The sequence below is a fragment of the Lottia gigantea genome, assembly GCF_000327385.1.
Source record: "Lottia gigantea unplaced genomic scaffold LOTGIsca_27, whole genome shotgun sequence".
In the NCBI taxonomy this organism is placed as follows: Eukaryota; Metazoa; Mollusca; class Gastropoda; family Lottiidae; genus Lottia; species Lottia gigantea.
In genome coordinates this window covers 1,876,839-1,896,043 of record NW_008708846.1, presented here as the reverse complement: position 1 = coordinate 1,896,043, position 19,205 = coordinate 1,876,839, and the positions used below count along the sequence as shown (strand labels likewise).

Here is a 19,205-nt window from a genome sequence, read left to right as displayed (position 1 = left end):
GAACCAGTAGTTTTGTTCTGAATGTTGTATAAAAATTTTATTCTTTAGGTACTGGCACCGAATCCTCATCATCTGATGAAGAACCAGGACATGATAAATTTATTTTGAATCATGATGAATTTTGCCCGATTGGTCTCATGTTAAATGTACCACGTGGAATCCAGCAGCAACAAGATACTATAACACCAGAGCTGATAGACGAATATAATATAGATATGCCTGTTGTGGTTGAGGTTGAGGAGCAAGATGCGTCTGCTGATATCCACGACAAGGATTCCAAGATTCCAGTTCTGATGATTCATCAGATGATACAGATGTCGATACAGGAAAGAAGATCATTTCACAAAATACAGAGTTGCCAAAATCAAAACGGAACAAGGGAGCAAGACCAGAAACATGGAAGAATAACATCATAAAGAAAAACGCTTACAGGGTTAGGAGCATGGAAGTAGAAGAGGGATTCTTAACAAAGGAAAACAAATAGGAACAAGTTGCCAATCGAAATTAAGTCAGAATTAAGACACTGAAATAAATTTACTGAAGATGGTAGAAATTCAATATGGACATCATTTTACAACATGAAATCTTGGGATGAAAGAAAATCAGTGGTAAAGGCTTTGGTTTCAAGTATAGAAATAAAACAAAGAAAGATGCAGACAAACAAAATATCTTCGATGTTTGAATATTGTCTTCGAAAACAGATGTTCTGCTCAACGCTAGGTATGGCTTCCATTACCGATTGGCTGACATGTAATACTGCTAAAGTGGATGCTGCTGATTCTGCGAAAGAAATAACGAAATATCCAAATGAGAAACACTGGATAACAAAGGAAATGTCTGAAGAAGCCGTCACTTTCGTAAAAGTTTGGTTACTGAATGCCCCTTGTGTTGAAACACATTACTGTCGCAAGGTGCCAGCATACAAAGAGAAGCGTTTTCTGGAACCAGGCACAAAGGTCATTAACTTATTCGAAAGATATCAGCATGATGCCAACGAGGCTTCCAAGAGAGCTGTTGGTTTTACCTATTTTAAGAAGAGTTTTGCTGATTTAAAAATGTCTATTTTTATGCCAAGGAAAGATGTGATCCATGCATAGGTGGTAAATTGGGAACTATTTCAGCTGAACAACACCGAAGGCACACATCATCCAAAGATGAAGCCAGAAAAAGAAAATCAGATGACAAGAAAGTTGGTAAGCAAAGCCTCAATGTATAAGTATGCTCGGACAATACTATTCATTATAGATTATTCCTCTGACATTGATGAAGTGTGGAAACCATTGACTTTTAGAATTATAGCAATTGATCAGGTGGCAAAGTGAGATAGAATTTTTGAAAATATAAGTTGTATTTCCGCCAGAAAATATGATGATCTCCAAGTACTAAAACGGGTCCTTCCACAGATCACTCACCCCTTTTATGACAACTTACCTCATGAATGATCCATGGGCAACAACGAAAACGCAATAGATATTATTGTTATAATTAATTAAATGTGTTATGTTATGGTGAAATTAAAACAAAATGTTGTTATGTTGGAATTAAAACAAAAGATAAATTATCAATTCAATGTTTATCTTAATTTCTGATTTACATCGTGGCAATGAATATATCTGATACATATCATGTGTCATTATATTTAAGCCCGTTCTGTTCTGCTGAAGTCGTTTTTCTGGGTATTACATATCTGATGACAATGCTTATGTTATTGCCCAAGTCATTGATTCAACCAAATTTCACCTATCTCAATTGCTCAAGTCATGAATTTTGGAGAGAAAATTTAATTTTGAACAGTATTTATTTTATCAGTTGACTAAGTGCATATGAAGTTACAAGTTTATGGCTTAAACCGTGTCGCTTTGGTAAAGTTTTTTGCTCTTTTCTTTAAACCAAGAAAATGACTATGTTGTGTTATGACGATGACATATATTTTCTTGACTATTCTATATTCTGACGTACAGAATTTGGTTTTAAAAGCCAATATTCATTCGCATTCGGGCTCGTAATATCGTATGTTTCCAGTTGATTTGAATTTTTTCATTAAATTGTCGTTACTTTTGGCATGACCAATTATTTTTTTACGACAGCGAATTATCATTAATATTGAAACTTGGTCTACTAAATCACTTATGCAGTTATAAGAGATGTAATGCCAAGGCTGCCACATTCAGTATGACAATTCATCGTAACCAATTAATCGTACATAATAATATAAAAAGTGATAACGATGTATATAGGTTCATACTAAACATACTGATGATCGTACTGTTAACGGTAACGAGAGCCTTTTGCAAACTATATCGTTAGTTTTTCTTTGAAGGAAATTCGAATCCTCAGATTTCTGCTTTTTGCGCTGAGAAATTTTGTGCTTTATTCTTACGGAATGTACCTTGATAACTTGTTGGTAGACATTGGGGATTTTGGGTGGTATCAAAAGGTTATTGTCGCCTGCTATCTGTCCACCACTATACCAACTGCCTTTAGCTTAATGGAAATGGCCTTCTCTGGATTTATCCCGGATTTTTGGTGTAAAAACGGTGTGAATAACATAACGAACGACGACAATGGTACTAACCTTAATTCGTGTAGTAACAATATATCGATGTGTGATCGAGAATTCGATATGAGTAAACTGACCATCGTAAATGAGGTAATACTAAATATACATAATGTCTCTTGCAGTTACTACGCAAATATCACAATTATTAAAAAAATGAAATGAAATGAATGGAGTTTTACGTCCTACTCTTCTGCACCGTGTGGGCTAATGAAGACGGGCAACGCCATGCAGGGTGCCATGAGGGAAATTTTTCACAGGACAGCGGCATTAGCCTGCTCTTTTTCGATTTTCAACTGTCGAGGGATCTTTAACGTGCACAGCCTGTAGCACACGGGGCCTCGGTTTATTGTCCCATCCGAACGACTAAACGCTTTTTCCATGTCAGCCCCTCTTACCTGCATCACTGACAGGGGGAAACCGGGTCACAATTATTAAAGTGAAGGGTGTTACGATTGATTGATCAAATTCCCTTTCACATAATTGTGCAATATAAAAATTTCAAGAAAATTGGAATTGAAAAAAATTGTTTTTCCTTCTTGGAAGACATGACATGGCATTGCTCGTGTAATCATGTAATAATATAACATGGATTATCTTATTCTTTCCTTTTTTGATTTCAGTGGGATCTGGTTTGTGAGAATCGATGGATCAGTTTCACAATAACAACCGTCCAGATGACAGGTGCCTTAATAGGAGCTTTTGGAATTGGTTACGCTGGCGATAGATTTGGACGAAGGATCAGTCTCTATACCATTCTATTCCTGCATGGGATCTTTGTAGCTGTCAGTGCCTTTTCTAATTCATGGCAACTGTTTGCTGCTATGCGGTTTGGTATCGGAATGGTTGGTGGTGCAGTTAGCGTAGTCAATTTTATAGCTGCCGTTGAGTTTGTTGGCAAGGGATGGAGAGCTTTGTTAGGTGCTATTCCTGTGTGGTCCGGAGCTGCTCCATGTTTAGCCCTGATAGCTTACCTGTTTCCAAATTGGCGGCATCTTGAATTCTTCATTTTTGCTCTAAACACCTTAGTGTTGCTTGGATTTTTGTAAGAATCTTCAGTTTCAACAACGCCTTCAAATCACATTTAAGACCATTTTTAAACCTTTCATTGTGATTTGAAGGCTTTGTTGAAATATTATATTCTTTTAAAAAATTTGACTACGTTTATGTGTTTAAGAACCATGTGTTGTTTCGTATTACATATACTGTCGTGATTCGTGCTATGTCACCTGAAGCTAGCTTTCCAGCATCAAAAGTGTTACAACTGTCAATCCACAGCATGTGCCTAGTGACTGTGCCATGTTTACTGAGCAGCATTTCTGCTTAGAAAATCAGTAAATGCCAATTATGTTATTTTTTCAGCATTGTTCCAGAAAGTATACGTTGGTTAACTGTTAAAGGGAGGATTGAAGAAGCGTCTGCAATAGCTTGTCTTATTGCCGAAAGAAGCAAAAAGCCACCACCTGACACAGCAGTGATACAAAAAATTGCCGAAGAAGAGCAATCACGCAATAGATATTTTTCCAGTTATAGTTTCATAGATTTAGTGCGTGGTAAAAGAATAAGACTGATAACCTTAAGGGTATGGTATACGTGGTAAGTATTCTTTATACACAGAATGACAAAAATTCTTTTAGGAACAAAAACTCATTATATTTTACCTAATTCCTCGGAATAAAATTGAAAAAAAGAGTATTGCTATGATGATGGCCAAGAATTGTCATACAAGGTAGCATACCCCAACTGGCAGTTAAATATTTAGCCATACATTTCTTTTAGAACTCTTTCTTCAAGATTTTCTTAAATTTTCAATAGAGTTTAGCCTTGAGTGGTGATGACAAGTTTTGTCAAAATCCATCAAGAATTGTGTCTTCAAGAGTGTTTACTAGCTAAAAATCGGTTAATTTTGTTTTTTTTTTATTCTGTACCCTAAAGCGAAGATGTATTATGTATATAAAAATAAATCAAGTTACGTATATCCACATGGGGAAAGTTTGGAATATTGTATTACAGGTTTGCTTCCGCATTAGTATACTGGTCTTTAGTATTTGGTGTTCAGAATATGTCTGGTAATTTTTATCTCAACTTTTTCTTGGTATCGGTCATCGAGATTCCTGCCTCATTGATTATTTTATTATGGATTGACAGGTAAACACATTCACTTTCACTTTCTATACACATAGGACACCTATGCTTGGCTGTCGTTTGGTCGGTTCATCCGTCCTTTTTACATTTCCTCAAAAACGCTTTTAAATCTATGAGTTTTTAACCGATGTTGAAAAGATAGCTTGCCCGGCAAGGTATTATACGCCCACTGCCAGCTTTGATTTTAAATAAAAATATTCTGCAGTACAGTAACAATCACTAGTATGAAATATTCAACATTCAGTCATACATTTCTTTTGAACTTTTTGAAGCGATACTGAATAATAATACAAAGTTTCATCAAAATCTGTCAAGAGTGTTTACATGCTTAAAATTTTCAAGATCAAGGGCAAAAACTTAATATTTTTCGATTTTTCTGATTTTCAAAAGTATTCATCCTTGGGTGATTACAAACACTACACCAAGTTTCGTCAAAATCCGCCAAAAATTGTGCCTTGTAGAGTGTTTCCAACAACTTATACTAGATATTTTTCGATTTTTCTGATTTTCGATGGGGATCATCCTTGAATAATAACAAACATTGACACCAAGTTTCGTCCAAAATTGCCAAGAATTAAACCTTCTAGAGTGTTTACAAGCTAAAACTGAATCATATAAAAAAACACATATCGAAATCCATTTGCCTATTTCTAGAAAGAATTTTGGAAGAAGGCGATCGATCGTCTTAGCGAATTCATTAACAGCATTCAGTGCACTTGGGGCAGCAATAGCCACCTTAACAGGTATGAAGCTATTTTTTATAACTTTAAAATACACAAACCCAGGCGATTTCATCATTCATTATTCTAGAAAAGTAAAAAAAATCCTATTGCAATAGTTGATCTATTCGAATTATCAAATCATTGTAATAAAATATCTTAGGGCCTTTGTGTTAACTACGTCATAAAACGCTTAGTTTTTTCAGTGTCGTTTCAAAACGTCTGAATGAACTTTGAATGGTGCAAATCTATGCTTTACTTATCCCCGATACACATATGAATCTTATATTTTAGCACCAGAAAGTTCAAAGGCCTATTATGTCAATATATGTGTATTGATTGCTAAGTTTTGTGTAACAAGTGGTTGGTCTAGTATGTCTCCATTCACCACCGAATTATACCCAACTGTAATAAGGTAAGAAAAGACTGTTTTGATTACATGATAATATAGGCCCATTAAAATTATTAACATTCTGCACTGAATGCACCTTTGTCCCAGCGTTGGAGAGAGCAGGGTTTTGAATGGCTAGAGGTGTTATCAAACATACGAATGTTCAAGAAAATCGTCTTTAGACCCCAACTTAAGTAGCTATATGAAAAATAAAAGGTCATAAAATAAAAAGGTCATAAAATAAAAAGGTCATTCAATTTTAAATAGACTGGGATAAAGCAATATTTGTATTATTTTTATATGTAAAGTTGTCTTTAATGGAAACGGTTGCTTTATATCTTCGTTCGTTCAGAAGTTTCCTGGGCATTAAATGTTTTTCCATTTTATGAGTTGGCGTTAATTGTCTTTCATTCTAATCAACAAAATACTGTGATTAAGACAGTTTTATCTTTTTAAATGGTCCTGTAAAAGTGTAGCCAAAGTAATCCATTTTGTAACAACATGGTGGGTTATTTCAGAATTTTGGGATATGGTAGTGCTGGCACTGTAGCTAAAGTTGGTGGTATTTTTGCTACTCAAGTAGTTGCATTAGTAAGTAAACACTTCAGAGACAGAAAAAATAGCTAATATTGTGAAGATAGGTGAACACAGCAACTAGCTACAGGTTGTCTGATTCTGGCATTGATAAGTATTTTAGTTCATATCTTATGATGAATCGAAATTGTTCTTTGTTTTATAGCAAAAACAAGTACTGATGCATGAACTGCTATTTCCACTGAATTGTGCTTTGCACACATGCTAGATAATTACAAATCAACATAGAAAGCCAACCGAAACATTTTAAAAATATATTCCAGGCTGTAAAGGAAGGTTATTTACTATACGTTATTATTTGTGTGTTGATGATAATAGATACTGCTTCAATACTCACACTACCAGAAACACGGGGCGAGGCATTACCTGATACTCTGTTTGAAATTACCAAACACAGAGACACACAAGATAAATGTTCAGTCGAAAGTGGAGATGAGCAAAATAAAACTGTCTTGCTTTGAAAATCCAATGGAAAGTTATAAATGGAACGCAGGTCAATTTATGTTATTAAATTTAGAAAATCAGACTAGACTTTTAGCAGGTTTGTTTCTACAATTCAAGGAACAATTGTCCCTTTCCTGCCACAATTTACTTCATCGTTACTTAATCATCTCTTTTAGCCAAAGAGTGTGTGAAAAGCGAATATCAGCATACTTTTAACAAAACATAACCATTATACCTCTATGTCACCAAGAATTGTTTTTTTTTTTCAATCAACCCGATCTGGTTCCCGATGACATTTCTACGATTGTCGCCTTGAATCGCCTCTTCTACCCCCATTTCACCAATCGGTCCGATCTTGTTTCTGATGAAACATTTCTATGGTGGGGTGGATTGTCGTCTTGAATCAAACGTGCTAAAAATTGAACGCGTTTTCATCTTATACTAGATATTTTTCGATTTTTCTGATTTCGATGGGGATCATCCTTGAATAATAGCAAACTTTGACACCAAGTTTCGTCCAAATTTGCCAAGAATTAAACCTTCTAGAGTGTTTACAAGCTAAAATTGAATCATATAAAATTTCACCAAGAATTGTTTTTTTTTTCAATCGACCCGATCTGACTGAAACATTTCTAGTACTGTCGTCTTGAATCTCCTTAATCGTTCCCTTTTTTGACCCGATTGAGTCCATCCCAATGGATCATGGCGGCGGGTCGAACTGGACATTCTAACTTTGCTTATAAGGCCGTTTTTTTCCACGGATTGTTTCGGTCCCGATAGTACCCAATTATATTTTGGTCGATCGGTTGTTCTTAGCTGGAAACCTGCAACCATTACCTTACACCTGCGGGAAAATCTGGCGCGATCGTTTCAGTTCTCCTAGGGTCGGTTACTGAAAAAGTGATAATCTATTGTTTTTAAACATGTTGAAAAACAGTGGCCTATCCAAACTATCGGACCATGGCCGTCTTGGTCGCCTTGTCCAGTCCGTAATATGGCGTTTATCGAATACCGTTTACTTTCGGCTTCCTGTGACTACGTGTACTTTAGGCCACTCTTCCAATCGGAAGCGAGTACCTTCGTATACTTGCGCCCAGTTCGGAGATTTTTCGATATTCGTCCCCAACATGAAACGCTTAGAAGTGTTTTTCAATAATTACTTAGTTTAATAGATATATAGATTCTATTATTCTAGTCAAAGCACCTGTAAGTCCAATTGATGAATATAAACTCTTTAGCAATTGCATGTCCATGCTAAGAGCTGGTATTCCTTTAAATCGAATTGCATTGATAAATAACGTAATATTCACCAATATAGAGAACCTTTCGATAACTTTTGGATAACTTATAGCATACTAACGACCGTGATATACCAATTCCGCTAAATGTCCTGTGGCACCATGGCTAGTAGGCCAGCGTATGTCACCGTTTTATATTTGATGAAAAAGTTTCGTAGAACGGAAAAGTCGTATCATTTTATGCATGCACAAACTCTTTCACGTATAACTGTCTGTGGCTGGGATGTACCACAAACACGGAAAGTAAGTTGTTTTTGACATGAAATGAACTTATCTCCAACAAATATTGACGAATATACACGACCACACAACTTACTGAACATGTCGATATTCCATTATACGGTAAATGCAAGTGAAAAAAACATTTAGTTAGTTACATGGTCGTTCAAAATACGTAAAATATGGCTAGATACGTAGTGTCTGACATCAAAACTTCTGTTTACGATTGACTCTTGTTTTATGACGCTTAAAAGTTTTATCAAGGGAGATAACTACTAGGAAGCATATTCTAATCTGGACACATTTGCCATCTCTTTCCATGTTAAATCGAGAAATTCAACCTTCTTTACACGCGTTGCAAAGACGCTAAAAAAACGTTATAACACAAATTGACCGCGTAACTTGTGGTATGAGGTCGACTGTCTTTATGTTTCTTTGCTTCTTTGTTCCACCCTTTTTTCTTGACCATACCGGGGTTTATTATTGGACGTTGCGTTATGGTTTATCACTCAAGAAATATGATTAATAAAGACAAAATCAAGAAAGCATAATCTTTAATGGAACATGGACATGAGGGACAAATAATGATTTTAAGAGGTTGATTACTAAACAAAATCATATCCAAGTATCTTATACCCCGTCACACGGGAAAGGCGTCCTTATTCAGGTGTTACGGCGGTGGAAAATTGGTTCAGAGCGTCTAAAGGAAATATAAGATATCGTGTAGCTGTCAACATTATCACAATGAACGCCGAGTCAAGGCGTCTGTCTTGTTCGGCTATCTGTACTGTTACGCGTTTGTAACACAATGGAATCGAGAAGGTCAAGCGCCTTGGCATCTCTATGGAAGAAAGAAAAGCGCGATGGGAGCGCCATCAGAGTTACGATGGACGCCCTTACCAATACTCAAAGTTATCAATATAAACACCCTGAGTATCAGTTGTCGTTGGTGCGTCGTTGGAACGTAACATGGTCGTGGAATTTTGGTGATGGGTTTATAATTTGTAATTTTTTAGAAAATTTATCTTTCGTTTTGCCGGCGACCGGGTACTCTTCTAATCACCGTAAGATTGCAAATAGTCGCAATCCGGTGTGACGGGGCTATAAGTTGAGCAATAAGAATCACACTTGCGTTAAAAGAAGATCATATTATACATGATTACTTTATAAGTAAAGTAAACATATTTTAATATTGCGTAGTAAAAGCTGCCTCAACTTTTTTCTATTTTTTCTACTAAAATATTTTAAAGCGAAGTACATTAAAAATAACTAATAAAATTTAGTTGTATAAAAATGTGGCTATATAAATCAGCAAAGCAAGTGATTGCCTCTATCTAGCCAAAACGCTCACACAACATTTTTATTTAATAACGTTTTCGAAGATCTTGAAAATAACATTCGTATGAGTTTTAAAAATCCAAGTGCCAACTCTATCCTGTCCTGTGCTACGACTTGATTAATATTCACTCAAACTCATTAACTATCACAAAAGACGAACAGGTTCGAAGACATTACAAAATAAACTATTTATTTTGCTGGAACGTACAATATAACTATTATATTGCATTAGTTTGGTCTTTATTCAAACAGGATATACATATCCTTTCAGCATAATCTTTTAAAATTGAATTGGTAAATTAAATGTTGTCTTTCAATTTTGAAGATAAACCGTTTTCTTGTGAACCATCATCATTGACGGCGAACTGATATTTCTTTTCATTGTTTTTATTAATGTCAACAAGAGTATCTTGTAAGATTTCACCCCGTGTTTCAGGTAGTGTGAGTATTAAGCACGTATCAATTGCTGTTAAAATACAAATGATGATATATGGCATATAACCTCCCTTTACAGCCTGAAAAATAAAAAGGGAATGAAATAGACTAAGGATACTGAAATCAACAACAGTAACATGTTAAATAGGTTCATATGACTTGGGACATTTGGACAACTGAAAATTTTAATCTTAATTCAAAGCAATTTCGGCAGGCCCGCCGTAGCCAGACTTGATTGTCCGGGGGCGAAAGTAATACATATATTTCTGTGCAGAGGGGCAATCCATTTTTTCGAGAAAATAAAATAGCTGGCCGGCTTGCCACAACCCCCCTCCACCCACACTTCTAATATTTTTAACAATTTACATATTGAAAGTCTACCTTAAACCCTTGTAAATTTACTTTTTGCCCCTGCTCGGCTGCTGTTTCCTAGAAAAGCTACTGTTCCTGGCAAAGTTGCAACATGAAAATAATTGACAGATTTTAACAACCTTAAAAGTATTCAATAATCAGGCTGATGATGTGTATGGTCTAACTTACCAATAACATGACTTGAGAAGCAACAATACCACCAACTCTAGACGCTGTACCTGCACAACCAAAACCTAAATTTCTGTAAGATAATTGAATTCAATCAATATTCATTGTATGTTTAGAGAAGATTATTATTTACATTTGCAGTGTTGTATTGAGAGATAGGCCCTACCATTTTGTGTCATTTATCAGATTAAAATGGCAAATGGAGAGACTGTTATTAACCCCAATTTGGTAATGTTGACCTTGTTTCTATCTTCCTAACGGGAAACATCTTTGGCATTACCCTCAGTGCAATTGTGGCTTTTTAGCTTTGATCTGTAAATGATTTTGCCAAACAGTGGTTCATAGCGTTTTACATTATTCCGTATACTGAACAAGCTATATTACCAATTGAAAGGGTCTTGATTGTATTTTAAACACTAATTGTGAGACTTTCCATTCTACATACCTTATCACAGTCGGATATAATTCAGCAGTAAAAGGCACCATAGCAGACCAAGCCGTTGTTGTAGCAAACTTAGAAATCATAACACAAATATTAACGTAATAGGCCTTGGAACTTTCTGGTGCTAAAAATGTGATAAATTAATTAGCATTTCAATCAATATTATCAGCATGCATAGTATGGATATTAATGATGTCTTTGAAATGTAAATTAGCTTAAATCTATACCTGATAAAATAATGCTATAACGTTTATATAAAAGTAAGTTGAAAAGAACTAGGTTTAAAAATATATCTATTAGTTTATCATGATCTAATATTCAAAACAGCAACAGGTGCTGATTTCATTAACACTGAAAATTTCGCTTTTAATTTCTCCTTAAAAAAGCTTGTAGTGCATTTCGTTTAGCTACTGGAACGATTTTTATTTTTGTCAATATACGTCTCTACCTCATACAATTTTTTGAAGGGGGGGGGGGGGGGGTTGTGGGGGTCGAACGCCTGACCAACGTTTCTCTGATGAAACACATTGCGTAATTATTACGTAATCGCTGATGGAACTTATTACATATTTATTATGTAAATCACTGGCAAAAAAATATATGTTACATACCAGTTAACGTAGCTATGATCGCACCTAGTGCACCAAGAGATGTAACGATATTCCCTGAGGCAACTGACCATCTTCTACCAAAGTTCTTCCTGTAAGTAATGTATAAGCATTAATTTCTATATTATCACTTTTATGTTTTCTTTCTTAAAAATGACTTACCTGGCAATAAAATTATAACTTTGATAATTGGCGAGATTTTAATCAAAATCAGCCCTCAGTACCCCGAATATTTAAAATACAAATTTCAAATATAAAACTTTAGATGTAAATATACACAAAATGAAGATAAAAAACTTCGAAATTATAATAGAGATAACATTCTTATGAAAAATACTTTAGCCGTTTTATATAGTTTTAAACCAATTTTTAAACAACTTGGCATATGATTAACAATGAAAGATAAACTGTGGATTTTTACAGTTTTCTTTTCTTTACAAATATGGATACCTTGACCTCCTATGTTTAATGAAACGCTATTAGTTTCAGCCAATTCTTTTAAAAGCCAGGGACGAAAGTTTATTATCAAAAATGAAGATCAAGTGATAACTTTTACGACCTTATACCCGAGTTCACCCCGGTGACCTCGAATATTGGAAATGCTATACCAATTCACCAAACATTATAAAACGGGTCATGTTAATCAAATAATACTCTTGAACATAAGTCATGCTGATATAGTTTGCAACAACTTAGGTGATTTTAAGAAAATTTGTGCTTTGATAACGTATTCCTAATGCACATGACGTGTATATTTTTACAGGATCTACCGTTTTGTTAAAGAAAAAACATATATACTTATTGATCCATAACAGCACCAACAACGCAGCAGGAATCTCGATGACTGATACTAAGAAAAAGTTGATATAAAAATTACCAGACATATTCTGAACACCAAGTATAAGGCACCAGTAAACTACTACTGATGTAAACCTGCAATTATATTGGAGAATATTTGAAAACATATTACACAACAACTTGAATTCTCCAATCTAAATGGTCTACCTACTGGAAAGTGGTTGTGTTATTGCGCCATACCGTATTATATTATACTTTTTGATTGTATATCTATATACAGTCAAGTAACCTAATTTCGTGCTAACCTATTTCTCGTGCATTTCCGGAAATGATTAATAATTTACATGTGCGACCTCGCGTGACCTCCGCATTTGCTTGTTTTGATAAACATGTGTTATCTCTACAATATCAGCTAGTAGAATGAATCCGGTAGTATCAAGCAAGGTAAAATGTTTTAATCGGCCGAATTTCTTTATAATCCCAAGCGGTAGTCCAACGAATGAAGTCACGTGATCAACTAGCGGATTCCGTGTCAGCAGAAAATTTCTATGGAACACAATGTGGGCCATATTCCTATGTTGTTTCAGTGACTTTTTGGCAATAAATCACGCAACGTACCTTATTTTGTCAGTCAATATTTTTTTTTAAATCGTGGTTCTTTGAAGGAATTGTCACTAGTTATAATGACTTGATATTAAAGATGAATACTAAGAGAAGTTAATTATACCACTGGGTATGCATACAACGTGTTTTTCTCGACCACTTATTTATGGATCAAACATTGTAATAGGTGACGCATTCTGCCGCCGTTGCCGAGTTGGTTGCTCATGAAATATGGGTCAAAGTGAAGGATTCATAAAGAAAATCGAAACAAACCAGTTTTAATTATTTTGTGGAATATCTGAGGAAACATCTAAGAAAAAATTTCGTTTTTTTTAACTTTGGCGAAATTCGGTGTTGAATCCTTATATGCACGAAAATAGGTTACACCACTGTATAATTCATTTTTATGAATTTGGTACTTTGTAACGATAGTGTAATGTTTACACTTACCACGTGTGCCACAATCTTAATGTTATAAGTGCCATTCTTTTTCCACGAAATAAATCTATGAACGAATAGCTGGAAAAATTTCTATTCTGAGATCGTTCTTCTTCGGCAATTCTATCTAAAATCGCTGTATTTGGTGGTGGTTTTTTATTTCTTTTGGCAATGAGACATGCTACTTTAGACGCTTCTTCAATTCTTCCTTTAACAGTTAACCAACGTATACTCTCCGGTGCAATGCTATAACAAATCACCAAATAGTAAATATAGTAATATTTTTATGTAATCATTTTCAATATAGCTTGCCTGGTAGAGTTTTGTGTCTTGAAACACAAGGAGCGTTGTATTTTTGCGATTTGTATCTACCAAGTTGAGAGAGGTACAATGATGATGGGTCACTGTTCAACACCCTGCATACCCTCACATGAAATAGATGTGGAAAAATCTAAAGTGTACTCATTTAAGTTTCCCTGTGAGTATTTAATATTTTGTGTGGCCTCCATCCACCTCTACCATAGCCTGTTTCTTATTTCGAAACACTCGGTACATTTTGGTAAAAGGAAATTACTAAAACTATTTATACTTACAAAAACCCCAGCAAGATTGGGATATTGACGATACAAATGAAATATTCAAAATGACGCCAATTCGGATAGAGATAGGTAATCAATGCTAAAAATGGCGCAGCTGTAGGCCACACTGGAAATGCACCAAGGAGCGCTCTCCATTTTTTACCAACAAACTCCATAGAAGCGGGAAAGGAGACCACAACAGTAGCACCACCAACCATTCCAGTGCCAAATCTCATAGCAGCAAAGAGTTGCCATGAGTTAGAGAAAGCACTAACAGCGATAAATATGAGGTGTAGACATTGGGTAGTGTAGAGACTGATCCTTCGTCCGAATCTATCACTTGAATAACCAACAATAAAGGCTCCTGTTAGGGCACCTGCCATCTGGACTGTTGTTATTGTGAAGCTGATCCATCGATTCTCACATACCAGATCCCACTGAAACGAAAGAATAAATTTCTAGTGCAAAATTGACGTTAACACTATTCTAATTGTATTTGGGTGATGAGAAACAGTTCAGCCTTCATGTATACATGCCTCTAAACACAACAAATGCATTTTCAAGCACATTTCCGAAAACGGAATATGAACTGAAAGTAGACAGGCATTTACTTTTAATATCCATAATTGTTTTTGGAAGTACAGTTGTCAGGTCCTCGAACCACATGAATGGCATGTTGCAACATTTCATATGGATGACTGTTCATTGCTGTCAAGTACTTTTTTTGCAATATACACTCATCTCTTAGCAATGATAAATTCATATTCAGGTCTAACTGACCTGGAATTCTAGTGTTGTTCCTTAAAACAATACTAGGTCTCTTCAATGTCTGTCCACTTACCTCATTTACGATGGTTCTTTTACTCATATCGAATTCTCGATCACATACCGATATATTTTTACTACACACATTAAGATTTGTGACAGTTACATTGTCCGTCATATTAAAGTCCAAACTATTACTGCACCAATAATCAGGAATCAAACCAGAGTATGCCATTTCCATCATGCTAAAGGTAATTGGTATAATAGTGGACAGATAACAGGCGGCAATTACCCTTTGGTACCATCCAAAGTCCCCGATATCTGTCAACAAGCTGTCCATATACATTTTACCCATTCTGCAAAAAAAAACAGAGAACAGGTAATTAAATCTATTTTGTCGTGCACGAAGCAGAGTATGCTCATCCTTTCTGGAACATCTGATACTACCTCTTTCGAGAGGTCCACTTTTATTTAGTTTCATTTCCGGGATTTCATTTCCACTACCCCAAAATCTAAGACCACTATCGTATAACATAATATTATAATCTTCAAAATGAATTGTATGAGTATATATGAAGTAATATTGATATTAATATTAATTATACAATTATTCATGAGAAGTCAATCGGCAACTTCAGCTTTAAACAGCAGTGCTGCTTTTCAGCTTCGTCTTAATACGCAAGCACGAGAAAGCTCGTGAATATGACGTTTGTCTGTTAAGGCGCGATAAACCAAATACTGAATTGTATCTTGCTTTGACCTCTCTCAGGCGTATAGGCAGGCTGAAGAATGACTGAAATCTGGGTACATACAACATACATGTATGTATTTTCCACCGAGAGAAATTAGGAGATATGGAAATCATTCAATGATGATTGTCAATAATAGAAGTTTTGAAAGGGCCATAATTATTAATTGGTATGGTGTACAAGTCCCAAAGTCTGTTGTTAACATTGAAGGCATTGGCAAATGTACTATGTTGTAAGTCTGCAAAATGCCAACACATAAAACCTGTGTGATCCACAGACGTAAGCAGATTTACCGCCTGGAAATTAATTAACTAGCCGCGTGTATCTGATCACCTAAAGGTACGTGAACATCCTAGGTTTTGGGTTTGGATGGCATGGTGATCAAGAAAATTATGTTGCTTTTGTTCGTGGTAAAGTTTGTTAATGGTTTTACTTTCTGTCTGCATTGAAAGTTAGTGTTCCCTACACTATTTGAGGAGTATCTTTAATGTCTTTTCAACGTTTCCTACGGTATTAATTATATTTCATAATCAGGGCAACATTGAGAAAATAGCTATTAAGATACAGAGACTGATATACTTTCAACGATTTATCATCTAAACAATTATCAGATTTACAATTTACATCAAATATGATACCCCATTTATTCTCTCAGTAACATCTTTTATCGGATGTTCTTTTTATATACTTCTTTACTTCATAGTTAATAAGTAGACTTTTATATCTTAAAGAAACATCTTATGTTCTTAAGTATCACACAGACGATGCAGTGTACATGAGGTTTCCTTTAGTTTGGAATCAGTTTTTTATGTTCAAAGCTTACACACTCACTGGTGTGCGAAATGGACCCCATTGAGTCAAGTTTGATAATTGTCTCCGATATCATCATCCGATCAGAATTATTTTCCTTTCAATTACATGATCCGCACGTAATTATCAGCATAGTGGAAACATCTTTTTGTCTCCTCGTGTGCCCGTATAGACTGTTCGTGTGCCCGTGCTTTTGTCATACAAAAAATCATTACAAACGCAAAACTAAAATCTTTCTTGTCGCGTATTCACTTAAAAGAGTAAAAATCATTCAAGAGTCACCCATATGTTCTTAATTTTTAACCTTCTTATGTTTTATATATTCGTAATACTTTCATCAAAGACAAAGGCGAACATGTGGTAAGGGTGTGTTCAGTCCATTCCAATGTCCAGTTATAAAAATATACAACAAATAGCCCTCATTTCAGTTTATAATATGTGCCTGTTACATAATTATATTTGTAAAGCCAAGTGTAACAAGGTCATCTCTGGGCTGTGGGGGTAATGTAGAGTATGATTTGATGGCTATGCTTTGCGCGTTCACACAATGACATCTTTTCGCATGAGATGATTGTTTACCGCTCATCGACTGTAAAGCAGATAGGAAGGTAAAGTTTTCACGACGTAAAATGTAATATCTGATGTTATTAACATCTAAGAATTATGCTGCGATTTCCAGGATATTTACTTTATATATAGCAGTTCAAAAGTATAACTGTAAAAAAATTAGTACCCGTTAACCAAAAGTCTAGTGGGCTTCCCTCACGAGAAGTAACATCAGGTGTTTCGAAAAGAGTAAGCTTCTTAAAGTTAAATTTCAAATATTCACAACAACCAAAAAAATAATTTAATGATAAGATTTTTAAATGAATTTTTTTTTTAAATTGAAACAGAAATAAAGGTCAGTAACTACTCTTGATGATCGGAGAAAAGAAAACATACCTTAAACCCCTTTTACAGGTTCAACACAACACGACTACTCCCGAACTGTTCACAGAGCACTTTAAGTTGATTGTATAACTATTTTGGCACGCCTCCTGACATGTTATATAAATTTTACATTTAAATGGGGTTTTTTGAAATGTCATTTTAGTACTCTAAAGAGCATAAGATAATTTTACATAAGATAATTTTTATCCTCTAAAATTCAAATCGCCTACTTGGTATATTTTTTCATTATCGTGAAATCAGGCATTTCTAAATGAAAGGTAATATAATACGGGTCTGTTAATTATATAGCACAGAGCTTCTATCTCGATGTGTTATATACACATAATATTAATGAAACATTTCGTGAACCTTAATGAATTTAACTAGTTCAAGTAAGTTAGTTTCGTGAAGTTAATACTGGTAATAAAATGTTTTTCGATTGAATCAAGTATACATTCTGCAAACACTCAAGGCTTGAAATTTTCGTGAAGTTCTGAATAACTGAGAGACTGAAGAAAAGCAGAACAACAATCGTTGAATTATATAGTTGAATGATAGGTTTGCTCCGAGTCCCCCAATGGATTGAATGTAATGCGAGTAATATTTAGGCTATTTTCTTAGTGTCCATCGACTGAATGTTGGGGATTGAATTCGAATATCGATGTTACTTCTGCGCTTCAAGACTCGCGAATTGTCGTTATCTCTTGGCAATATTTATTCGAAAATGAAGATTATCAAGTTAATGGATGAACTTTTAACTTGAGTTACTGGTTCTAACATATAACATTTGTATATTATATGCATTAAGGCCAACGACAGTCATGCAAGATTTGACCATGGTATAATTTGTAAACTATCAATGACTAAAAAAAGAATATCCAGACTGTTCGGAAGTCTCAATGAACCATCCTCAGCATTTCTTTTGGATATGAAATGAGGGGAGTTTGACGTTCTTTTACTGCACCTGCAGTTTGCAATAAAGGACGTTTTTCCAAGACTAAACAGTCGGGAGATCCTTAACAATTTCTTCAGGTTAGCGAAGCACTAAACATACATGTCTACCAACTTTCATTTTCATTCAAATGTTTTATAATTAAGATAATAAATTTCAATGATTGTGACTGATGATGAAGACGAATACACCGTACGGGTCCGAAACAAGAACGATTCGTTTCTATTTTTTTCTAATGTATCGATCGATAATCCGGACAAAATATATATAGACCGTATCTCGTCCAACGGCTTAACACGGTAAAATTTCTTTCAGATTGTGACTGTGTATTGTTAAGTTACTTTTTTAAACTTAAAATGTAATCGACGATTTATGCTTTATTAGAATCCATTAGACTGTAAATACGATTGGTTATGTAAACCAATGTTATGACGTAACCCAGCGTGACAATTGGAGGCTAATTTGAAAATGCTAGTAAATGTTACTCACGTTTTCGACATATTTGATGTTCTAGTCTCATATAGTACTATATTCCTGAACTAATTCTACTGTGGTCAATAAACTCGCGCGATAATAATAGTCGGTCAGTGGCTATAAAATATCTCAAGAAACATGCCTTCTGGTACAAACATTGAAGGTGGATTGAGCTCTTACATGGCTCGGTGATCGAGAACAAAGTGATAAGATAATCTTCGAACTTTTCCTACCTAAAGGAGGGCCTGCTGATTCGGAAACCTGATACCTAATAAAATTCTTAAGTTTTGTTTCTGCATATTTTGACTAGTATCATATTACACATAGCTATGACCGATACATTTATTAACACTTCGTATGATATTCAATCATTCCATA

General features: G+C 35.0%; 4 protein-coding genes across 4 annotated transcripts in view; 3 read left to right on the top strand and 1 right to left on the bottom strand.

Annotated features, from left to right (window-relative positions):
• The window catches only part of LOTGIDRAFT_161070 (hypothetical protein), a gene marked incomplete at both ends in the record, with an annotated part of 23,024 nt that extends 22,608 nt beyond the window's left edge, over positions 1-416 (top strand). Inside the window, one exon of the mRNA XM_009056311.1 lies at positions 49-416. Within this exon, the coding sequence (XP_009054559.1) occupies positions 49-416 (368 nt within the window). The remainder of the gene's footprint in view (positions 1-48) is intronic.
• A 162-nt stretch (positions 417-578) lies between these two features.
• Positions 579-1,097, top strand: LOTGIDRAFT_161069 (hypothetical protein; the record flags this gene model as incomplete). The annotated part of the gene is made up of 1 exon (XM_009056310.1): positions 579-1,097. The coding sequence occupies one exon, from the start codon at positions 579-581 to the stop codon at positions 1,095-1,097; it is 519 nt and encodes a 172-aa protein (XP_009054558.1).
• Positions 1,098-2,494: 1,397 nt separating this feature from the next.
• Positions 2,495-6,867, top strand: LOTGIDRAFT_161068 (hypothetical protein; the record flags this gene model as incomplete). The annotated part of the gene is made up of 8 exons (XM_009056309.1): positions 2,495-2,650; positions 3,181-3,602; positions 3,920-4,153; positions 4,571-4,705; positions 5,357-5,445; positions 5,716-5,836; positions 6,331-6,403; positions 6,670-6,867. The coding sequence occupies 8 exons, from the start codon at positions 2,495-2,497 to the stop codon at positions 6,865-6,867; spliced, it is 1,428 nt and encodes a 475-aa protein (XP_009054557.1).
• A 3,137-nt stretch (positions 6,868-10,004) lies between these two features.
• On the bottom strand, positions 10,005-14,587 carry LOTGIDRAFT_117872 (hypothetical protein; the record flags this gene model as incomplete). The annotated part of the gene is made up of 7 exons (XM_009056308.1): positions 10,005-10,211; positions 10,681-10,753; positions 11,126-11,240; positions 11,734-11,822; positions 12,529-12,663; positions 13,582-13,815; positions 14,163-14,587. Coding segments are annotated over 7 exons (1,278 nt in total), but the record flags the coding sequence as incomplete, so codon positions are not given.
• Between the last annotated feature and the right edge of the window lie 4,618 nt (positions 14,588-19,205).